Source organism: Mycteria americana, chromosome 12 (assembly GCF_035582795.1).
Source record: "Mycteria americana isolate JAX WOST 10 ecotype Jacksonville Zoo and Gardens chromosome 12, USCA_MyAme_1.0, whole genome shotgun sequence".
NCBI classification, from domain to species: Eukaryota; Metazoa; Chordata; class Aves; order Ciconiiformes; family Ciconiidae; genus Mycteria; species Mycteria americana.
Genome location: NC_134376.1, coordinates 11,690,620 through 11,716,255, shown reverse-complemented (window position 1 = coordinate 11,716,255; position 25,636 = coordinate 11,690,620). Strand labels below are relative to the sequence as shown.

At 36.6% G+C, this 25,636-nt stretch overlaps 1 protein-coding gene across 3 annotated transcripts in view; it reads left to right on the top strand.

Moving 5' to 3' along the window:
• CPPED1 (calcineurin like phosphoesterase domain containing 1) overlaps positions 1-24,115 on the top strand; it is a 53,982-nt gene extending 29,867 nt beyond the window's left edge. The window contains exons 2-3 of one of the 3 annotated variants that reach the window (XM_075515067.1): positions 3,677-4,099; positions 21,371-24,115. In XM_075515067.1, the coding sequence (XP_075371182.1) occupies positions 3,677-4,099; positions 21,371-21,603 (656 nt within the window). In that variant the 3' untranslated portion in view covers positions 21,604-24,115. Of the gene's footprint in view, positions 1-3,676; positions 4,100-7,246; positions 10,497-21,370 lie in introns of those variants that run through there. The other 2 variants (XM_075515065.1, XM_075515066.1) reach the window with 2 other exon arrangements.
• The last annotated feature ends 1,521 nt before the right edge of the window (positions 24,116-25,636 follow it).

Sequence of the window (25,636 nt, the reverse complement as noted above, 5' to 3'; positions counted from 1 at the left end):
TGACATGAATTGGAGATCCAGGCCAATACCCCTGCCATTCCCACCGCACCCGTGTCCCCTCGCAGGGGCTGGCAGGCTTCTCCAGCCTTGGGGGGAGTACTTGGAGTTCTTCTCCTAACACCGACACAGAAACCACCTGATAATACCATTACAACCTCCCCCTTTCCCTCTCCTAATTCATATCAGTAGAAAAATGGGTGCTATTGTTAATTGATTGCTAATTTTTCATTTGGAATACTTTTGGGGAAAAGGTTACAATGTTGGTGGAGGTTACTGTAAGTGAAGAGTTGCCTCAGATGCAAAAATTGCAATCAGCGTGCATTGCAGAGATACAGTTTGGGGGTAAACAGTGCTTCAAATTGTTTTTATAGTAGTGCATTAAAAAAACCAAACCAAACACTTTGTTATAGAGATGCTCTGTTCTGTGGAATACCAAAGTAAACTGTAACTGTGGATTAGTAGCTAAAGGATTATTTCTTTGGCAGAATAATCTGTGAATTCTACTTCTGCTGACTGAAGCCAGCTTCAGCAAAAATGCTTTAAAAGTACTTTCTTTCTCGAAATCTGCTCTTGCAGTGAGTGAAGGCAGGTTGTCTTGACTCCTTTAAGCAATGCAGGAAAGAATATTGGAAGTGTTTAGGCAAATAGTGATATAACATACAACAGAAAGATGCACTGCAGTAGAGACATCGACATTGCACCTTTATGCTCCTGTTCACGTCATTCAGCTTTCAAAAATGACAGACTGGGAAGCTGCGGAAGATTGTAGGCAACCACACTGGCAACAGTTCTCACTTTCATGTTTTTCATAAAAGCCAGACTGCCCTTTATGGGCTATTAATTTGTGAAGTCATTTATCTCAGGGCAAGACTGTATTTACAGAACCTAACATCAAGACATAATATTGTAGCCTGGGATTTAAAAATGTCACTGCACATGATGTCAGGATAAACAGAACAGAAATTAATTTCAGTTACATCTACCCTGACACTTCCCAAATTATTTTTTTACATTACTTCTTGTCGTTATATTCTTTTCCTATTCACTTACGAGAAACCTCTATCTAAGATAAAGAAATACATGTCCTCAAATAAAAATGTTCTTCATAATTGGAATAATTAAATATTATAGCTAGCTCTGTGCCTGGTAGAGATTAAAGGGGATATTTTTAATGCTATGGCAGTGACCACTGTAGTTTTCTAGTGGCTTCCTTCTTCTCTTTATCACTTCTTTATCTCCTCTTCTTTATCTTCTTTATCTATTACTTACCTTGGTTGTAAATTTAGAGGAGGTGCCTTCAGGGGGGCACTGCATAGTGGTGTGGCTCGCTGTAGCACAAATAGTGCGTTCTACCGTCGTACAGCTGACAGCCAGCGTGTACGTCCTAGCCCTTCCTCTCCAGCGCTACACCCAAAGAGTACAGAGACATTACTCCGCCTCTTCCCACCTTTATCTCCCTGGGTTTCTCTTCTTTTGAAGTTGTTTTGACCCTCCACCAAGAAGAGGTCAAGCCAAGATACAATTGTCCTAAAATAATCTTTACGTAGTATGATTTCCTAGACTCTTTGGGTAAAGACCTTGTTTTCCATTTCGAGCAATCTGTTTTCTGCAATAAAACACTAAATATGTCTCTCTGTTGCTATAGAAATAATATTGCATTAAATGAGGGAGCCAGTGCCCTGCTGTCGACAAATCTAATCTAAGTGTTAGTCCCTAGAGCTTGAATTTCACCACTGGGAAGAGGTATACATAATTCTACAAATTATTTCTGTAACTTATGCATAAATGTCTTTATACTCTGAAACTGTTAGCTAAATTTCCCAAAGTGATAGCATGGAGATTAACATGGTGTAATGCGTTTACATGTATCTTAAGAGCCTTCCCCCTCGCCTTTTCCCCGCCCCCCTCCCCCATACATTTTCATATTTATAGCTTGAAATTTCCAGCTCTTTGCATAGGAAGGTGGGGAGTGGCAGGAAAAGCCTCTTTCTCAGCCAGGTTCCCTACCCCATGGACAGCAGAGTGTGCCAGGCTTCTTTAAATTTTTGGTTTTATTTTTTAAAATCCAGCTCCTCCAGGGAACATGAGATGTCATTTGCCCTGTTTTTTCTAGGATGAATAAGGATATTTTCCGTAACTGGACAGACGGCTAAAGTGACCGAGGTCCTGGTACATTAATATACCCCACAGACTGATCTGCTGTCCGCTACTTTCCAGACTACACTGGGTATCATATGCCCAGTATTTCTCAAGTTACTCAAAAGATTTTGTTACAACAACTTTCTACCCTGTACAGCAGTTAAACACAAGAGAGTTGTGGATTTTGGCTTCATGCGCCACATATCAAATCTCCCATCTGCCTTCACATTTAGACATAATTTAGACATAATATGAATATGTTTTTTTCCCAGTATTTTTCTAAAGCTGTAGAATTCTAGTAACAGCAATAAGATGGTACTTAAGCCTGTATGTATAGACTATGGAAAAGGAATTGAAAGCTTTGCTAATAATAGTTACTAAGGGTCAGTGTTTGTCAACATATTGATTGTAAGTATTTTGAAGAAACATGGAGGAAAAAATCTTTTGTCTCATAGTTACATTACAGGAGCCCCCTAATACATTTCTATGTATAATATATAAGTGTAGTTACAAAAATAGAACACAATTTTAAAATACGTTATGATTGATTTGCATAGACCTGTATGCTATAAAGCTGATTTCAGAGTTCTTGTAAAAATCCTGTTACAACTTCTTTGTTAAAAAATGCAGTTGTTATTTGTGAAATAGGCCCGTGTTAGATATATTTTATGTATTGCAGGACAAAATATGATTTATAAATGTTCAAGTTAATGAGTAATAAACATATCAATGGCCTCTGATTAAAGATTACTCTTCAGAAAACTTAAAAAAACCTCATCATTAGAGTAAGGTAACTGCTTTTTTAAAAAAATCCTTTCTAAATTTTTTTCAGTGTTTGTAAATTAATCTAGCAATTAGATAAACCCTCCTAGACAGGGATAAATTTCTGACAACCAGAAAACTAACTGTCTGGGTATGCATATTTATACAACAAAAGAGGTGCGGGAAAAACTAGCAAAGTACACAATTACCTTTCTTTGAAATTAATGCCATGCTCATTATTAAAACAGACTCATCATATAAAGAAGTCGCCACAAGACACTAATTATATTTTTGCTGTTAAAGTAGTTCTTGTAATGAAAAAAAAACCACCCACCTTAATTCCTTCACACAGCCATAAAATATAAACCAGAAGTTGACCCGGTTTTTACCTTTGCGTAAGGCTGTTACACCATCCAAGGTTGCTGCATTTTTTCGCCAGATCATCAGTCTATAGATGAAAAGAATCAGCCTGCTAAGGCTTTTGGTGCAAAACACTGATTGTTGTATCACTTACTGCTATGCTGTCTGTTGGTTCCTATCCAGAGCCTTGCTTAAGGCAAGTTACTGAAAATGGCTAAGTACTTGATAAGGCAGGGAAAGGGTTGAGTGGACATACAATATTAAAGTGAAGACGTATTCTAGATCCCTGCATATTGTCATGATCACATCTAATATAGAATATTTTCTTACTATGCATATTTCCATAAACAAAAGCTAACAACGAGGGTAGGAAAAGATAGCATAAACACTAAAATGTGTTTGGTTTTTTCTGTAGAAACTCAATGGAGAAAGGACCAAGAGCAAGATTTAAAGAACGTTCTGAAGAACACTGACCAGGACATTCCATTGGTATTCGTCAGTGGGAATCATGATATTGGCAATACTCCAACAAGAGAAACAATAGATAATTATTGCAAGAACTGGGGAGATGACTACTTCAGCTTTTGGGTTGGAGGCGTTTTCTTTCTTGTGCTGAATTCTCAGTTATACTTCGATTCTTCCAAATGCCCTGAGTTAAAGCAAGCCCAGGATGTGTGGCTCAATGAGCAACTGGCTGTCGCTGAAAAACATAAATGCAAGCATATAATTGTATTTCAGCACATCCCTCTGTTTCTGAGAAAACCTGATGAAGACCACGATTATTTCAACTTGGAAAAGTCAGTTCGTCAAGAGATAATGGAAAAGTTTCATAAAGCAGGTATTTTCTCAAATTTTCCTATTTTTGAATTTTTGTTTCAAATTGTTAATGGCTATGCTGCCAGACAAAATACATTCAACTTAAATGGTACTGTTTTCAAGGAATTTTAGAAACTGTTTATAAGTGTCATTGTTCCTCGTAGGTCAAAATTATCAACTGAATCTAATCACCTGTATAAAGTACCAAACAAAATTTAAAACTTTGAGTGAAAAGTAGAAAACTAAAAGTGAAAAACTCTTTAAAATAAATAGCAAGGATTCCATTTTGCAATTACTGATAGATGTAAGACAACCTGAGTTTTTCCTGCCTAAGGAGTTGGAAGATCAGGTATTGCCATAGGAGAAAAATACAGAATTTATGTTTTACATAAAACATGGAAACAGAATTCAGAATTACCTTGGAGGTTGTTTTCTCCCACACTGAGCCAATTTTAAACCAAGAGTGTAATGTACTTCAGATTTATTCAGTGTTAAAAACAGTCTTGCTCTGCTAAGATCAATCCTTTGCATATCCATTACTAATAGGGGCCATTTCCGGGATGAAGGGCAGGTAAAACATGCGCTAAACAAGAATATTGTACAAAATCCCTTAGCTTTTTTTGGTGACGCTTGAATGCCACAGAGACAGACACAGTACACAGCTACTCCTCCACGCTGTTCCCATTGTTTCCTGTTAATTGCCTTCATGTTCCTGGGGTGTGCTAGTCCCTCAAAGTTTCCTGCCAGTCTGCCATCGCAGCATCAGAATGTCATTTTCTCTGTATCTATAAGAGAGCACGTTGTTTGGGTTACTGAACAATGCAAATTGTTTATTATATTGTTCCTAATTTACCATATAATTGTTAAGCCTGGACTCATCCAAAACCAGCCTAAATTCCAAGCTCTGAATCTCCTACTGTTTCCAATCAGTGGGGCCAAAATTCACAGCTATCTGAGGGCTCTCCAGGGAACGAACATATTTGCAGATTTGAGATTTACAAGTGGTTTTTATCCCATAAGGAGACATGCTGAGAATACCACATAATATCTTTTTTAATTTTTGTGCTAGTGTTAATATAGTGGGAAGTATTGCTGTTGGAAAGTTGGGCAGCTAAATGACTGCTTACATACTGTTGGCTAAAAACACATCCTAGTTCATTGGAGACCTTTTTAGCAGAAGGACATTGTCATACCGGTGTATCCCAGTAAATAAGCGTTAATGTGGAAACCAAAGCAGTTCTGTTCTAGAGTTTTCTGCCATCCAGATGGTTTACTAACATTTGGCAACACAGTACTGGGAATATAATTAATCAAGAGGCAAAAGAGATTGTTATATCATGTAACATTTCTCATTGTTACGTTATCATGTTTCTTAGAGGGATATTTCAGACTGATTCTCCTAATGTGTATCCAGAGGCTTAACCAAAAGTTGGGTAGCCTTCAAATGATGGGGGGAAGGAAGAGAGAATGGGAAGCCAGCGATACAAGACAACTCTATGGAAGAAATTCCCAAACTCCTTTCTGTGCCAACATCCCATTTGTACCTTCCCTCCATCATTTCCCATTGTGTCCCTTGTTCCCATCCCTAAAAATCCTCCCAAAATGACGTGTTGTTTGGTTCCTTCATGAATATGTTAAAACATTGATCTTTTGCTTGCTGTTTTATACAATGAGTAAATGAGTCAATAGGTAATAGTCGCAATCCAATAATCAAACATTTTGCTAATTAAATGAACACAGAGAGCAAGCAGCTCAGACTGCTGAGAAAAATTAGCTGAATCAAAAGTTGGCTCAGAGTTTCCTTAGAAACGGGTGCGTTCTGTTTCCATTTTATTATTCAATTGAAGAACAGTCTTTGTAAGACCACAAAATGTTATCAGTGGATTGCAAACAGGCAGTTATCATGGTAGGATAGATGCACAGATATGCAATGACTCCACTTATTTTCTGACTCTTTGCTTTGCCAAAGAATAATCGATTTCAGCATATCATTAGACATGAAATTGGTTTTCCCCCAGTTCACTTCATACATTCTTGGAGGATTAAAACACAGAATATTGCTAATGAAATCCCAATCTACTTTGCTTGCCTTTTTTTTTTTTTTTTTAATTATGACTTGCAGTTTAAGAAGGCTAACCCCTTATGGCACTTAATTTAGAAATTTGGTATAACTATTTATTCTGGAAAAAGAGAGTAAGTCTGCCTTTTTAATGAGTCCACCAGGCTGCTGCTATTCGTCTTCCCCTGACCTGTCACCGTTCCTTCCTTCCTTCTGCTCTCTCGCTCTCTGATTCAGTGTTTCCAACCACTCCGAAGGTTTGTTGTGTAATTATGAAAAATTTCAGTATAACGTGCATGTTTTAGGGGTTGCTGTGTTTGGCAATGCGATGTTATTAGATGGGCATCATATTTCAGTTGTTGATAACCCAGGATCAGACCTAGAACTATCCCAGTTTTCATGTTTATACTTTTTCTAAAAGTGTCAAACGCAGAGGCATAACTCACCTGGTTAGAGAGAGACAGGAAAGGAAGGACAATCTAGTGGTTCAGGTCTTTCCATGAACCAAGAAATTCATATGGGCATGTGTAGGGAGTAATCAGATGCTTAAAGTATGGTGATATTGCACAGGTGCTTTAAAGTGAGGTATGTAACTTTGGAAAAGTATTATTTTAAATTCAGAGCCCAGATCTTCTGTAGTTATTCTTGTCTAATCACTTACATATTACATAATGTTTTTGGTTTAAGTATCCGCTCATTACAAGCAGAGATAAAAGACTAGCTGTAGAGGCTACATCTGGTACAAAATACTGAATTACATTTCTCACATTAGAAGTGTCCTTAACAGTTGGGCTAATTAAAGATAAAATCATGTCCTTATGATAAATATTTATAAATTGAAAATCTGGCACTTGTAAATATGTATTACTACTATGCAAAGTTAAACCATACTTGTAAGCTGCACGTCTAAGAAATCCTCCTAGCCTATTTTTTCTTTAAATGCATTATAACAAGTATTGTCCTTGAAAAAGTTATTTCAGCGACAGTGAAAATCAACTCAGTTGAGAACATAGTTTATCATTTAAGTGAAAATACATTTCTGAAAGCATATTTGTATAACTACTGAAAGTTTAGCCTCAGTTGTCAAAGCTCTGTCTCCTCTACATGCAGAAGCCAAGTACAGAAAAAACCTGTGTGCAAGAACTGTGAATGAACTGACCTGACGTTCTCATCTGTGAGATCTGCTGGAGTCAATCGACTCTGCTGCATGAAACGCATATTCAGCTTTTAAGAATTTTATAGTGCTGATATAAATAGGTTTGCTTATAGCTTTGTAGGGAAAATAAAGAATCCGGGTAGCAGTCTAGCCAGAAATCTGGTCTGCATGTCATGTGTCTTTGATAAACAGAAGTAATAAATTAGTTTTTAAATTAAGTAGTTTATGTAATAGAAGACATACTTTTTCTTACACATCTCATTCCAGGATAATTTTCTTATGATGTTACAGATTTTTTTCTATGACCTGAAAAGTATGGGTATTTTTGTTGAGCTATGGACAATCTTTTAAAGACACTGTCCTGTGAACCATTACTGACACACTGAAATTACTTACATTACTTAACACAATATAGTAATAAATGTTTCTTAATGGCCCTAATGAACTAAAACATTTAAGCAAATGTCTGAACTTGTTGTAAGAGCTCTGTTGAATTAAACCTAAATTAATAGCTGTTTTTTCACCAACAAAGTTGAGAAAAGAACTTTTGATTCAGAATGAGAAGAAGAGTATAGGTGGTCTATCTAGGTGACAGACTTTGCATTCAAGAGAGAATCACTAGATAATAGACATAAAATATAGAAGGAAATTCCCTGCAGTCTCCAGCTTCTTTTAATTAAATTGTTTTAAGTTCATTTAAATGTTTTCAAAGCAATTTTGCAGATGTGGTTAAAAGTACTTAATTTGTACATACGGGGAAAAATAACAATCTAACTTTATTAAATGGCATATTTTTTCATTATATTTGTGACTGTAGGTGCCATAACTTCTAACACCTTTGCTCATTAAAGGAGTGTGATACCTACGTTCTCCTCTTAGAAATGTTATGACAGGAGAGTAGTATTAAAGGAAGAAGCAGCTTTCTGAACATCCACAGCTGAGATATATTTGAGTACGAAATTAAAGCATGGAGTGCTGAAAGCTGTTGTTTCTAAAATTTACCAGACAACATATGCTATGTTTCATTATTTTCTTTGTTGTGTAATCAAAGTTGACAAGGGAATAATATTTTCTTCTTCCTGCCATTGAGACCTTGATTTTGGCAAAGCCCATGCACTGAGTGAGTAATCTCAGTGCTTGCTTATGTGTCACTTTGTCAGTATTTAAGATAATTTAGATTTAAATACTCTCAACTTAAGTGATTTAGATCAACCTCTTTCAACCTTGAAATTATGCACTCATGGTACAGGTAGAGTGACCAAATTTGATATCTTCTACATCACTGTTTAAGAACAGTGGTTTTTAAGACTGTTCCCCAGGTATGATAATGTAATCTAGCATGTAGATACACACAGACATAGACTTTTTTTTTCAGAAATTCAGCAGCAAGTACAAACTACATTTATTTCATATAGTCTGTAATGACATTAAGTCATATTTTTTCTTAGATAAATTTTTGAAATCTCTTTTCTCTATTGGGCTGTAGTTTTGGTTGATAAAAACTGCTTTTTGATCCTTGGAGCACACAGCAAGCCAGGATTGTTTTGGGTTTGGGTTGGGTCTATGAGAAAGCTTCGCCTTCAAATGGAAAAAGTAGCAAAACCAGGACATAAATTCCACTGAAAAGTCGCAAGAGGCATTCACAAAAATTAACTTGAAGTATAGAGTGACTTTCTACAGACAGCACCTCTAAAGGCTTGTTTAGACCTCCACTCTAATTAGGTGATCTGGAATCACTCCCCGGCTGTGCCTGTTGTTTCTCCTCTGATTACATAGGAAAAACAAGTGAGACTAAGATCCTTCTCTATATAGCTGCATTCACTGTTGTCCTGTATAAAAATACTTTTGACATAGGTATACTTTGCAAACTAATATCTTGTCTCCCACTTACATAGACCCACTGACCACGAGTTGCATCAAGGTCTGCATTCTTTAGTCTACAAAGCAAATTTAAGGAAGAGTTTTCCTGCAAGTTTGCAGGATCATGTTTGCGAACAATAGTACATGGGATATTTTTATTAAGATGCTTATGGTGCTATGCGCTGTAAATTCCAATTATTCAGTTCTATTTTATTCACACAACTAGTCTGATGAAGAAAGTAGGGTAACACAGAGCTTCTATAGGGCTACACAAAATAATTCTATAAAGTTGGTTTTTAAGGTTGACTGAAGAGGTCATGAAATAGAGGGGGATTCCCGACACTTACCAGTGGGACTATTTCCTTCTACTGGAGCTCTGTTGGTGGGAAATGATTGGGTTTTTTTTGGAGAACAGGGACTGAGAACTGCCTGAGCACTGAACAGTTCTGTTAACAGTGCTGTGACTGATGCTTTCACATCTTTCTTTGCTGCTGTAACACCTGCTTGGCAGATGGGGTGATGTGAGCCCTCTCAAATTGCAATGAGATAAAAATCAATTCAATTCCACAGGAGAGATTTTGTTTACAAAGACTACTAAATATTATCATTCGCTTTGTAGCACTGGAGTCTTGAAAAAATGGTGTACACCACCTGCCCAGGGGAGAAAAAAGGTACGGCAAAAAATGCCTATGGTTAATGTGTGCTCTTGTAGGGAAGCTGAAAGAACATTTTGGAGTGCAAAATTGTTCTGAGAACAGGTATTACTGTTGAACCGACCATGTTGTTCAGCACTTCAAAAAGCATCTGTACACTGCAAGTGAAAGGAAGAAAGAAAAGCCAGTTTGTGCCTGATACTCCAGGGGAAGTGCTCAAGATCAATTTATCCTTGTGACTTAAATGGTTGTATTTGCCAGAAACATTGCCTTTTAAAAAATATGTATCTACACATACATGTGTGTGGGTGTGTACCCACACCCCCCCACACACCCCCCCTTATAGTAGCATCTCCCTGTGCCTGGATACTACTTATTTTGTTCTCCTGCCTATGAAAGCTCTGAAAGGGTACTAGAGTGTTGATAACATTCAGGTTTTTCACTCAGTACAATTTACTTTCTCTACAGAACTACTTCTCCACCTATTTGTTTCCATTTTGGCTCTACTGCTGCTCCTCTCTAGCTCCTGCAGTTTTGGAGACAAATATATATGGGATCAGCTTTTGCTAGTATATTCTCTTTCTTCAGTCCTTGATTGCGCAAGAGGTTTGGCCAGTGAAGCAGTGATTTTTATATAAGCATAATTCTATTTTAAACCTAATTTTATCATTAAAGTTGAACAGCTAACATAAAAGCAGAACAACTAGATCAGAATGACGATCCCTATAGCCCAGTCTCCTGCTTCTCCTACTAGCCTAACCCTTGCAAAGAGCACAAGACAGCAAAGTGCATAATAGTATTTCTTCCAAGTACTCTTCCTATGTCCAACAATTTTTCTTTCAGGGACTTACTGTATCATATTAATTCTATCAATATAGTGCAATTTAGTGATTCTTTTATAGACTTGTTAGTTGATTTTTGAAAACTCAGCTTTCACAATCGTCTGTGGGAGGGAGTTTCATGTTCCACAGCTATGTGAAGAAATGCCTCCTTTTGTTTCTTTGAACTTCACCTGTAGTCTGTATTGAGAGCCATAAATCTGTAAATGAAATGCAGTGAACATTGATTCATGTCTGCAGTTACTGTAAAAAATAGTTCGTTAATCAGCACTTAAAGGGTTGTAATCTGGACCATGTGATAAATTTCATTGCTCAGTCAGAACCACTTTTTTGCCCAAATTCTCTACAGAGTGCATGGGAGGAGAAGCAAGGTCTGTACTGTACCCATTACATATTTATTATGTCATTTGTATTGCACTAATTTAGCCTTCTCGTTCTCTTACAGTCTCATTTGCTTTTGCTGAGAAAAGCATTTATTTAATTGAAGGCTCAGTCTAAATGAAGCATGCTACTGATTGCCTATGCTGATTATTCCAGGCATTCTCTTCCTAATTTGGAAAATCTGCTCACTTTTCTTTGGTTTATTTTTATATTGGTAATTTTCTTCCTATATTTTTACACTGTCCGTAGTGCTGGGTTGAGCAGTTTGATTTCCAACTGAGGCTAGGCCAGTTGCATTTTGGACACAGCAAACCTGTCTCAAAACAGTTTTTGTACGTTAGGAAGTGGAGTTGGAAAACAGCTTCTTCTGAAATCAGGGTTTTTTGGAAGCAAGCCATGGAAGTGAGTGTAATTATAGAAACTGGAGTCAGACACCCCTGGAATTTAAACTAGTTCAAGTCTGAATTCCAGCCCAGTATCATCTGATTGCGTGAGAAAAATTGTTTTCTAGGTGCATGTTTCTTTATGAAATTATTTTTAGTATTTCAAGATAAATGTGGGTGCATTATTTTCCATCCTGTTTTAACCTATTTGGATTTCTGTAATCATTGCAACTAGATTTCCTTTGAGATTGGGGCTCAGTCTGTATTTCTTGAATTAAACTAGCAAACATCAAATTTCTCAAGAAGTTAGGAAAAAAGATGTATTTCACAAAAATCTTACAGTTGCATTGGAGATTTTTTCCTCTCTGTTACCTAGTCTTTCATAAGGCAAGCTAGTGTGTACTATCACTTCAGATCTCATTAATATTGTCATGTGCAATGTTCCACTACAGTTCTTTTATTCTTATAAGCTGTTGAACTCTGCCACTGTAAGAGCTCAGACTACCCGAAGCTGGAGACTTAGGACAACATTCACAATTTGGTAGAGGAAATCTTGCCGCTAAAAAGCAAGTCTCTCCTTCACACTGTTATTGAAATACCACTCTGTGGGAAGACATTTGATGCTTATGACAATAATGACAATACTTTAACAGCGTAAGCTTTCTGAGTGATCTTCCAAAGGGCGCGCTTGATTTTATTTATTTATTTTTTAAACCAGGGTCTTTGAAAGCCCATGCATCCCATGCATGCTGACTGTCACCTCTGCCAGGCTCAGGTGTCAGATTATCCTGAATGCCCCTGCACAGACATGGTCTTGATTGCCATGGGGTGATTTCTCCCACAGGGAGAGGGGCATGGCCAACCCCCCTTGCTCACACATGAAACCACTCTCTCCCCTCAGTCCTGCCTTAATGGGGACGGATAGAAGGCCAGCCATTGTATTTCTAATAATAACGTTTATGTGGTAAGAGAAAAGAACACAGAGAAAAAGGGGAAAAAATACAAAATTTTAAAAATCACATTACAGTTCAGTAGCATAATGTTATAGCATATACCTGTTGTCTGTTTAATTAAGCAAAAAGATGACTTGGCTAGCATTTCACTTTTAAAATAGAGACATTTCATAATGACTTAACTACTCCTTAAATAGAAAGGCTAGTCAAAACGCTGATTTAAAAAGATGTGGTTGTCTGTTGCTCCACATAGAGAAAGCAGGCCATAGTCCCCTTTCTTTCCTGCCCCAAATGGAGTTGAAAACATGCCCAGTCTTCTACATCCTTGCATTTTTCTATGCTACAGAATACAACAGCAGTAGAGTACTAAGTAAGGGAGGAGTCTGGGAATTATGGGACTGCAAATGCACAATAAGCTAAGACTGGGATGTAATCACTCTCAGGGGAATTATCCATGAGACACAGCTAAATGCCTTTGTTCTTTTACAGTGCAATTATGTCAAAATCATGCTGACCCTTTTCGCTGGTGCCGCAGAACTATTGTTTAGAAGGGTTTCTCTGAGTGATAAACTATAATTTGTGGAAAGAAGATGCTGCACTTTTAAAATTCTGTAAAATAACCTTAGGTCCTCCTGCTAACAGACAAACTGCCTTCTGCATGGTATTCAGTATGTAGTTTCTTTTCATGTAATGAACGATTTTCTTATCTGATTTTTGTCAGAAATAAAATCAACAGCATGCTAACAACACTGGGGTAGCTAAAGTTTTCTTTCAATTTTTTTTCAGTATCACCAGGCCTGAAAGAGGTAGTGAATATTTCATATAGGACTCAGCTTCTTTCAGAACATTATTCTGCTGTGGGTTGCTTGGGAACTCAGAAGTGCTGTAAGATGGTCATCATTACAAAGAATAATCTCTTTTAAATCAGAGCTGCTGCAGAATGTGATGGTTGTATACATGCATTTGCTCCTGAGCCTGGTTGGCCTGGTTGTCCCTTTCTGTACCAATCTTTTCCATGAAGCATCCAAAGCAAATCTCAGATACTTGTTTAATCTCTTTCGCTATTAGGCCAGTGAGTCAGTTTAACAGTACCCATTATACCATCTCTGTAAGAAAAGCCCTTTTTAATACAGTGTGCTGTTTTGGTTCACAAAGCTTGAAGAGAGAACCAAGAGAAAATGAGAAAATGGGAAATGCCAGTAAAAATTGTCCATCTTACCAGAGCTGTTAAACTGAGAAAGATGCAAATCAACAAGAGCTTGCTGAAGCTTTTGCGATGACTACTTGTTTGGTGAGCTGGCTTTAGAAAGCAGACACTGGAAATAAGGCGGGGGAGGGGAAGTCTTCAGAGGTGTTTTTGAATTTTCTCTTGAGAAATGTCTGCAATGGAAACCATGAGCAAAGTGTTGATACCATGTTTTTGACTTGGAAAAAGGTATCCAAATTAAAATATGAATTTTGTTTGAAATTTTTAAAAAAGTGAGTCATGCTTGAAAGATATGGCTTATGAATGAACATACAGATAGCATCAAAGGTAGTATGCTGAATTACATGAGCTATTAATTACCCTCCTCAGCACTTACCTCTTGCCTTGCCAAAGCTACCATATAGCCTTACAGGCTGAAGTGACATAATGCAGTGTGTGAATTAGCATAAAACCAAAGTATTTATTAACTCTTTTCATGGTCAAGCTACTGAAGAGTCTAAGGCTTATCAACATATGTAAGTATTACATCTCTTCAGATGACTCTTGAACAATCCATGTTTTAGTTAATTGTTATGTCATGAATTATTTAGGCTAAATAGGCTGCTTTGGGCTCACAGAATTTGTACCATAAGAGGTATTTCATTATTTACTAGGAATGCATTATTCTACAGGGGAAAAGAGTTATGATCAGATCTTTGGAAACAGTAAATCTTTTTGTCTTTCAGATTCAGCTTTGTCAGATCAGAACTAAAAAGGACTTTCTGTGCTTGATCAGAAAATGATGGTAAATTGCATGCTGGCAGGAGCACATCTATGGTTTACTAAAATCAATTCCTGTATTTAAACCTTTTTTTACAAAGACACTGATTTTTTTGCAGATTGATTGATTCTGAAAACTCATGTTTGGCGTGCAGGCATGAAGCTTGTTGGTTTTCATGATCCAAGTACAGTTTTAGAACAGACAGAGAAAGACCTGGTGTCCAACATTGGATGGTGCCCATCCTGAGTCTCTGGCTTCCAGTCCTGTTCTGATCAAAAATTAATTTGGCAGTTCAGGCCTTTTTTCCCTAGCAGATACTCAGTAACTGTGTTGCATTGTTATGCAGTCTGACGATGATGATCACAGAGGCAGCGTGTGTGGTTTGTTTTGGGTTGGGTTTTTTTGGTTTTTTTTTGTTTTTTTTTGTTTTTTACAGTAACTATCTGCACAGTTTTTCACTTTATTCTGATTTTAATCCCTTTTTTTCTTTTAATGAATAATCCATTAGGTATGACTAGTGTCTTGCAGTAAAGGATCCTGCTTTTTTGGTTAACGGATACTGTGAAACCTGCAGTCACATTTAAATGAAAATCACTGTGTATTTCATAAAAAAAATGAAATAATGAATGCTTGTGACGGTGCCATCATTTGGACATTTATTTACACAGTAATTTTTTACTATTTCATACAGCTTTTATATCAAAGCTTTTCCCAACTGCGATTTCAGAAACCAGGGATTAGAAACAAATCACTGCTCTACTTTTTTTTTTTTTTTTCTGTAGTAGGAAGGGACTGTACCTTTTTGTGTATAGCTGGATGCATTTAACTAACCTGAGGATACCTTGAAGCAGGCTATAAAAATGAGGCTGCCAGGACACTGTTCTTTTCTCACAGAGTTTAGGGGAAAAAAAAGGAGGTGGGGAGGGGTTGCTAGCAACTTGACAGTATTACTTCAGAAAAACATCTGAAATTAATAAATTAAATTTGAGTGCATACATCTCAGATTCTTTTTATGTTTAAGATCAAAAGCAAGAGCAAAGTAAATTGTCTGCTTGTCATCTGAGTATTATTGCATTGACTGGTTCAGATTTCCTTCTTATGCTAACTAACAAAAGTGAGCGGAACACAGTTGCATGAACAAAAAAGTGCTATTGCAGAACAAACATCAGTTAGACTTCTATTAATACACAGCAGTGACCTGTTTGTTTCTTTGTTCCAGATGTGACAGTGTAACACAACAATAACAAGAATTAATACTAGCACTGGAAATAAAGAGTACCTGAAAACTGAAGTCTGGGCAAAATTTTCACTTGGAGGTACCTAAAGCAGATACTAAATTCTAGCAGAGGCTGATGCTGAGCAGCTAAATCCACAAGGGTGTTTCAGCACTGAACACCCATCTAGTGCAATTAGGATCTGAATGACATACATATGCTAAAAGGGGGAATTTGGATGAACAGTACCCATAAACACCAGCTTGTTAAGGCAGAATCTGCCTCCCATAGCCAAGAGAAGATAAAAGAGGTTCTAAATCACATTCTCTCTGGTGTCAGGTATCATATTTGCACTGCTTACAAATCACTCTTATTTCAGTTCCGTACCGAAATACCTTCTTGAGTGTAGGCAGTTAGCAGACATTAAACATAATTGTGGTGAAGTTGCAGTATTTGCTTAAGAAGAAAAAAACTGCATGATTCATGGGCCAAACTTTTTACCTGGTGTCTGTGTGCTGTCTAGGATGGGTTTCTCAAAATCCTCCCTTGTATTTTCACATAAGGGGAGATTTTTGTTTTTCTTATAGCATAACTAAAGTTGCATTATTACTTTTGTATCGTCTGACCTTCTGATTACACTGAAACTGTTATATCAGGGTTTGGTTTACGTATATGATGACACAAAGTCTTGGCTTCTGTTCCTCTTTTAATTCCAAAGGTTGAAGTCTCTGGATGGTGGGAAGATGCTACTTTAGGAACACTGATGCTCCCAGTAAAAATTTTAAATTAAATTAAATTTTAAATTAAATGCTCCCAGCATTTATTTCCCTTACTAAAAGTGTATTACATGGGTTTACACCTCACTATGGTTTTATGGCTGTTACTTTTTCCTAACTTTTTCACAGGCTAAATTAGTTTTGCTTACCTGCAGAAAAAGTGGAAAATATTGAAAAGAACTTGTGACTGTAGTAGCACTGTCACTTATTGGAAGCTGGTAAGGGTATTTTACAGATCTAGCTGGTGCAGTAATCAAGCAGACCAAACGTTCGGTTCCTAGATGTTCACTCCTTGATCCTTCATTTAACTGCCGCTTAACTCTGCAGGAAAAGACCAAGTCCCGTCAGGTCCATGCTAGATGTGTGCCTGAGAGTGGAATCTAGAATGTTGCTGGAGACCATTGGTTAGTTGTTAAGTGCTTGAAGGGCAGGAAGGTGCTACATAGGTGGATCCATTACAGGCAGCACTAAGCTGAAAGCAAATTGGTAACATTAAGCTTAGTGTGTCTTAAGCCCTCCCCACAAATGCCTTAACTCAGAGGCTGCAGTAAGCAGCCTCATCTACTCAGCATCCTCTCCTAGCCCATCAGGGCTTGCTCTTTTAAGGACAATGCCACAAAGCAAGATGGGTTCCACTTTAACGAGTAGGATGTCATACATAAAGTTCCCACAATGTTCAGTTTTGCTCTCTGTATTAAGAAGCAAGAGAAGAGAATGCCCAGCTACGCCTTAAGTAGCTTGTTCTGTCTGGCACTGCAGAAAGGTTGGGGGGGTGGAGGAGGCAAATGCAGCCTCATAGTTTGGATAGGTGTGCATATGATGAGAAAGAAAGAAGCACTTAGTTCTGCTGCTTGAATTGCTTAAGTATGTTACGTTAGACAGTCACTATAGTAAGCTGCAACATGGTAGGAGTTGAGAAATGACTGCTCACTCTCAAACTGACTGTAGCATGAGTTGTAAAACATCTTTATATTATGATTTTAAGGACCCAAATAATATCTAGAAAGTACAGCATCTCTGCAAAGATCCCGTTATGTCTCAGGGCTTTTATATTCCACCATCGCCTTCTGAGTTATTCTGATTGGGTTTGTCCCAAGATTTGTAAAAAAAAAAAAAAAGGGCAAAACACAAACTGTTTTGCTAGGTTCCTGCAGCTGAGTCAGAGCAAGGTCTCAAAGTTATCATGCTGACTTGCAAGTGTAACTCATACACCAGATAGATGAGTAAGTTAAGTTACACTGAGAAAGAGAATTAGTACTGATAAACTAAAATAGGATAACGGACAAGTTCTAGCTGACAATGACCATATACCACTATTCAATGTAAAGGTAACTTCATTCTCTGTTTTCCACCTTGAGTCATCTGCTATTTGAGAAGGATTTGGAAATATGAAAGCCCATGTAGCTTTTACCAGGCACACAGCAGAATAATTTATATTTTGCTTTCCAAGCTACTTAATTTTTAACTATACTTTGAGCCTAGTTTATATATTTTATATCAGTCTTCAAATCACTCATTCCCACAAAAGCAAAGGATTGATGTAGCCAACTGTCTTAAGACAAGTTCACCTACTTCTCTTTTCATTTAATCACTGTGAAAGAAGTCTAAATCTACTGCAGGAGAAAGGGTGGAAGGTTTTTCTGGCTAGAGAAATAAGGATTTCCTTGTGAAGTTCCAGTGTGTTCCTAATCACAGCTCTCTGCCTTTAAATTGCCTCTACTCTTTTCCAGAATTTCTGCTGTCTGAAGGCAAAAGCAGTTGCTGCTAGCTTTTTTTTTTTAATGTCATTTAAGGTTATAGTATCTCACAAATTACCCATTCTCTGGCCCACCACTTGAACGGACTAAGCATGTATTACCTTTTGTGTTAAGCACGGAATGGCAGATTGCTGGAATATATGAAAAATAACAAATGAAGTTTGGTGTTGTCATCACAGTGTCCATCCCTGTGTATCTTTAAAGGCTTGCTCATTATTCTGTAATGATAAAAACAATGGTTGGAAAGGTAGTTACCAGTGCTGCATATTTAAGGATAGCTTTTAGCCTGAGGTGGTGAGCAAGACCCTCGCTGTGTGCAGAAGAAAGGCATGCCATCAGGGAGCACCTCACAGGGCCCACAATAGCTGGCACTTGTCCCCACGTGTGCTAAGCTTCACTCTTCTCTGCTGTCCTCCTCAGGAGCAGGCACATGTGTAGACCCTTGCTTGTTAGTTTATTTTTCAATATAAACACAAATTATGTTCAGGAAGGTGCAGCATCTATAGAATAGTGCCAGCAAAACATTTTTCTATTACAGCACAGCAGTTTTTTAAGCCAACATAGCAAACTAATAGGAAAGATTCAGTTTCATAAAGTAGCCAGGTATTTTGATAACCTGCTGGCTCTCTAGTCGTAGTTGTCAGGGAACGCTTAGTGTGTTTTTTGAGTCACTCAGTGTTAACTTAACATATTTTCAGATGCTTTATGTGGAACCATCAAAGTGTTGTTATGATTAAGGAGCATGCAACCTATTGTATTTCAGTAGAGAAATTACACCTAAATCCTTTAGGTGGGTTTGAAAATTTTTTAATTGTCATTAATAGTATCATAAACCAACACCAGATCTAAACACTTTCTGTAACAAAAAATAAAATTAATCACGTTTTGCACTTGATGATAAACAACAAAATCCCCAGTATTTTCAGCCATCTGGTCCAGTAATTTTTCTGTTTCACAACAGTATAAAATAGCATTAGATGCAGCTTCAGGAAGTTGTAATAGTCTGATATCCAAGGATCTTAGACTGAGCATGCCAAAAATTAATCCCAAAACCTGTTTGTAAAATTAGCTGTTTATACTAACTCCACATTTTCATTCAAAATAAAATATGCACCATCTTAAATTAGCAAGAAAGCTAATGAATATTTTTTTTGCCAAACTGCGAATGCTGTTGACTGTGATGCTCAGCTGTATCTATCAACAGTGCATAGAATGGCTAAATGGTGAAGGATGCTGGCATAACCTGGAAATGAAATGCTTGTCTATGATAGCATCTTCTCTCTTAGGAAGAAGCTAGGTTCTCAACTCTGTTGTTAATGGTTTTACAAACTTTGACATGAAAGATAAGTACTTGGCATCAAAATTACTTTTTCTTTACTTTTTGACTCATGAGACTAAACATGGTTTCATTATTTTGTAGCAATAAAAGTATTTGATTAAAATTTATAAAACATCAAATGGGGAGGGGAAAATAATCTATTTGGTAGTATGAATTTGACCTGTGAAGACAATCAGCAAGGCCGTTCAGAGTAGTGAATACAGCTTCTACCAATTTATTTGTTTATTTTTGCAAGGCAGAAGAAACAAAAAGTAGAAACTACTGCTTTGGAGGTGACGATGACACAATTTCATTTTATTTGAAATTGTTTAAAAATTTCTGCAAAAATCCCATAGCTACTGAGGAGCGTGGCAGGAAAGCAGACCTGGTATATGGATCATCTTTAGAAGTTGGTCAAGATCAGATAGCATTTGCAAACTTAATTAATTTTTTCTTACATTATTATATGTTGAGAGAAGGGGAAGAATGGTTGGATTTCTTTAAACATTCGTTTGGCTAACCAGTTAGACAATGATTCAGCCAAGGATTTAAAAAAAATTTCAAAAAAAATTTCAAAAATTTCATTATAAAGCCTTAAATATGAAGTATGTTTGTCCTCTTTACCTGCTGCTGCTTGTCATTTAGCTTTTCTTCTACTCTTGACCAATCTTGGATGATACTTGCATGCGACCTACCCAGAAATTTTTGATATAGCGTATTGTTGTCTGCTGCAACAGATCAAATGTATTTCTTTCTTTTCAAGTTTATACTGGAGTGATTTTTTTTTATCCCAATACACTCCAAAATATAAATAGTCTATTTTAAAAAAAAGAAACAGAACAGCCTTAAGCCATTAGAAATACAGAGGAAATCAGAATAAACCTGCCTTGCTTGTACCCCCTACTAGGTAAATGTTAATTCATGTGTCCTGGTTTTGGCTGGGGTAGAGTTAATTTTCTTCCTAGTAGCTGGTATAGTGCTGTGTTTTGAATTTAGTATGAGAATAATGTTGATAACACACTGATGTTTTAGTGTATTTACACTGATGTTTTAGTATTTACACTGATTCTCTCCCCCATCCCACTGCAGGGGGAGTGAGTGAGCGGCTGGGAGGTGCTCAGTTGCCGGCTGGGGTTAAACCATGACATCATGTCATTACCAAGCCTGACTCCCCTTGCAGGCTGTCAACCTTTCCTTTTTTGACTGCTCTCATCATTCTTCCCCTCTTATTATAACTCACAACCTCTTCTGCTTATTAGGTTTCTTTGATGTACCTGGCTCTATTCCATCTGTGGTAACTCCCTGATGTCTTTGAGAAAAGATTACAAATTATCTTCTCATTTATATATTTTTTATTTGTTTGTCTTGCCTTTTTTTTTTTTTAGGGTCACTGGCCTTGGGTAAACAGGTTTAAGCTCTCCTTAGTGAATTTTCTGCATGTTCATTGAGAAATACAGCTCCACAATCCTTGGCTTTCAACTCATGTTTTGGTAGCATCATTCTTTAGGCAGTTATCTATTACTGAAATTTTTTTCTAATTTTAATCAGCTTCCTCTAGTGCGTTCCTTCTTTCTAGCCAAAGGAGGAGCAAGATGACAAACACACCTTGAGGTAAGCGTAAAGAAGTTGGAGTCCAGTAGCCCTAAACAGAGCTAGTGGAGCAGGATAAAGTTTTTACTAATTACTTATTATGTATTACTATTAGAATTATTTATTGCTGTTTACTAATTATTTGTTTAAAATGCAAGTTCAGGTAAATTATTTACTTTTAATTTTATGCTTTATGAACCATTAAAGAATAAAGGTAAATGTGACACCTGTAGGTGTACTTGCTGTAGAACTTTCTCTGCAACCCCAGCAGCTGTGTAAGCTTCAGCATATAACATCAGCAGTATCTTTTACTGTAAACACATTTTATACATAAACTGCAACTGCTAACTAAATACATACTCTCTTTTTTTCTTTTTTTTTAAACAGGTGTTAAAGCTGTATTTTCTGGGCATTACCATAGGAATGCTGGAGGGTCCTACAGAGGACTGGAAATGGTGGTTTCATCAGCAATAGGATGTCAGCTGGGAGAAGATACGCATGGGCTTCGAGTGGTTGTTGTCACAGATGAAAATATTGTTCATAGATACTACAGTTTAAATGAACTGAGCAGCCAAGGCATAGAGAAAGAGCTGCTAGATATGCTTGCTAAGCAAAATTAGGCTATGTCAAATGATGTGATTTTTTTCCATATTAGACAAATAGAAACAGTTTCAGAAAGTTTCCCCAAGCTGAAGATACAGATTTCTGATTGTGCACCATGCCACAGAACAGCTCTCGATTTGTTATTATCCTAAATAACTAGAAAGTTGTTGACATGTTTCTCCTTTTGAAAATGAGACCTATGAGGAATATGGAAGAATAGCAGAACTAATAAGGTAATGTACCATTGAAAAGAACTGTTCTAACAGTTTTTACTTTGCTCCTAGATAAAACTTTGTTAGAGAGGAATTGTATCAGAGAGTTGGAGTTGTAGCTTCCAGATAACCCTTTAACTCGAGTCTATTTTAGTTTTATATTTGAGAAGGTATTTTAAAATCAATAAATTTAGTAATTTCTGTTACACTCTGGACAATATAGATGTGGCATTTTTTTACTCTATAAAAACAATTCTCAAAAACTCTGAAACGAACAGGCTCCCACCGACTTTTAGCAACCTTTGGATCAGATCTTGTTACCTAGAGGTCGTATTTTCTCCCATTTCCCATACTTTATTTTCTTAGCTCTTCAGAGCCAGCAGCAATAGGAGAGCAAACACATTCTGTTTTGCAGTCACAGCTTGGGTTTCCGTTATATCCTAGTTTTACATAATGAAAAGTCTATAAATGAAGCTAATATAGATGCCACTGACAGAAACTAAACATGGAACAACTATTTTCCTTTTGAAATTTAACTACCATTCAGTTAGCATATCTTCTTGCTATAGCCTCAGAAGTCGGAATAATTGCATGGGAAGAATATTCTGTACAGAATACTCTTATCAGACATCACTTCATTGATTCCTAGACAAAGGGAGAGCTTTGATTTCCAAATGCAATTTAAAAGTGCCTTACTGTAATATTATACGATATTGAATGTTGAAAACCCTAAAAAGTATATTTTCTTCACTGGACTAAGGCTTTAAAAATACATGATACAAAAAGAAATTTATGTGCTGCAATCCAGCTTTTTTTTTTTTTAGCAACTATATCTGATTTGTTTATTGTTAAATACAAAAAAAAGTCTTCATGTAATTAACACATACCTGTTTTTATTTTTCAAGTATTTAGTTGAACACATTATAATCCATGCCACAGGTTATCTAGAAAGAGAGATAGCGCAGCTTTAGCACCTGAAGAGGGAGGAACACAAACAATACTGGCTGAAAAAGTAATGCATTCGATCCATTTTTATGTATACTCACATACAACATCATTCCCTAGAGGATATTACAGATACTTAAATATGGTGCAAGAGATGAAATGCTGTGCTGAAGAGTTAGTTTCATTACATTTTAGTCACAACAGTTTATCTAGGAGGCTCGTTCAAGCTTGGTTTGTGGGGCTTGTGATGTTCTAAAATTACCTCTGTAGCATTTCCTTGCACCAGTGAAACAGCTGTACCTGCAGAGGGACAGGACTAAATGTGGACTACCGTCCCATGACAATAACCTAAGCACAGATAATGTCTGATTCAGAAAGAAAGAAAATGATTTTATTCTCCACCTGGTTTTGCTTAGTTGAACGTTTTCACAGTCTCATTTTCAAGGGAACATCTGGGAAATGAGAACTAAAATTTAAGGCTAGATTACTTTGAAATAGATAGGTACCCAAGTACCCAAATGGCAGTTTCATTGGAAGTTAAGCACCTGTTAGTTGAGATACTGGTTTTAAAAGTCTGTGTACTTAGATATCTTTTAAGCCACTGACTACTTTTAAAATTTGGTCTTATATAGCTGGGAGCTATCTAGTAATCACAGTTAATTAACTATTTCAGAATGAGATGATGATAGTTTATGTTTTGCAGAGGGAAGAATAGCGTCTCTATGACTCAAATCTTTTAAGTCAATTTAAATCGTAATGCTGAAGAAGTTCAGCAGAGGGACCTGAGATAATCTGAACATGGAATATTCTCTCTGCTCTGGTGTAATACTGTAAAGCTGAATGGAGGGGAAGTTTAAACAGTTTTTTAATAAGCCTGTTTATTAAAGGATATAATTTTAACTAAATAGATGAAGCTTGGGAGATCGAAGCATAACTTCAGGAGAAAATCCACAAATATGAAAATAACTAATAGTAGTGGTATATAGTGTTCTAAAATTTTATTTTCAGAGTTACAGTGTACTAATATACAAAATAAATGTTTATGTAAGTGTAATTTTAATTCTTATTTTTAATTATTTTTCTCACTTTTTTCAAGTGTCATTTCACCAGAAGAAATTCTATGGCATTTTGTCATGAGAATATCACTTAAGTACAAACCTGAAGTTCAATTTAAAAAAATTAAAGGTTTCTTTATATCCCAAATTCTTCCTTTATTTAGTGATTTCTAATAATATCTTGTTATGTTCATGTGTAAAAACATTACCAGATTTGTCTTCAGTTTGGTGTTTTATAAGATAATAAAGTTGGGCTGCTGATTTTTATTAAATGCCTTCTTGTCCTGCGTAGGATTTTGGGAGCTAACAACAGTGTTGTGTAGCTACACAGGTTATGTAGGCTCTGGCCTAGATTTCTGTCCCACCTGTTGTGAGGACAGGTAATCACTAAGTAATGTGCTTTCTATAATTGTCTACTGAACTAGATGGTAAAGTAGAAAAACGCAGGTATATTCTTAAAGACTTGATGACAAATGTGATTAACCTCACAGGAAGAAGAAAAATATTCTACACGTTTTATATTTGAAACATGGAAAAAAAATTATTTTCATTCTCACCTTGCAGGTTTTCAAAAGTAAGAGAATTAAAATGTCAGAGACAAGCAAGTTGCATGCATAACTATTGCTTTGTAGCCTGGATAACATTCTCATAAACATAAAGTTAGCTGAAATGAGGGAATGGCCTCTGTAGTACTTTGACCTTTTTGAGCCTATGCCTCATTTCAGTAAATGAAGAATTCCCTGCACTCCCCCGAAATAGGAAGGGGTGTCCAGCATTTGATTAGTTGCTCATTTTGCCATTGCCTTGACAAGTGTAGTCTGAGTTAGCACACATATTAAACCTTTTGGCATCCTGAAATCTAAGATAGTGGTAAAATAAAGAAAATCTATTTCCCTTGCAATGCATGTTGTTTCAAAACATTTCTTATTTTGAATGACAACTCAGAACTTCCACCCAATTTCTTATTCATATGAAGTGGATGCAATCATGTATAACTCAGATGAAAACACATCTTAATTTATATAATACAATCATGGTAAGGCTTGAACACACCACAGTGTGTTGCTGGACATTATTGTATGAAGCAAAGAGTTAGAAAAATAAAATAGGATTGTGCTTTTTTACCAGCATAAATGACAAATTTTGTTTGATTCCTTTTCTTGGCATAATTAGCTATTAATTTAGAATTAATACTGATGCCTTAACTAATTTGAAATGGCAGAGGTCCTTGTGGTCACAGTGTATCATCTTGTTTATGTAAAGAAAAATAATTCATGTTATGTTAAATTATGAAACAATCCACCCGTGGAGACACTAATTATCATTTAAGAAAACAACTTTTGATGTTGAGGACATTATTTTTGTATCTCCAGCAGGGCTGATAATTGTAACTCTCTGTCAGCATATGACTGACTGTAAAGCAAGATGTCGCTAAAAGTTCAAACTGCTGATGAAATAGAGGGCAAGTGAGTCCTCATTCATTTCTGTGGACTCAAGAGGTTGGGCAGAGAGGAAAAAAAAAATCAAGTGACCACAATTCATTTTGGTTTCCTGCGTGCAGCTAAAAGGCTGAGATAACCCCGATGACTCTTATTAAACGTGGAAAATTCATATTAGAACACCAGAGCACCCTGTGAAAGTAACAAAATACTACATAATTAAGTACAATCTGAGGTGGAAACCTATGAACAGGAGGCAAGTTACTAAAACAATGTCTTTGAGATCAATCTTTTGCCAGTTGCAGTGTAAGCAATAAATTTAAGAACACACTTCTTCCGAATCTTTCCAAAAAGGTCATTAAGCCTTGAATACACTCTGTTTACGTACTGCTTGTCTTT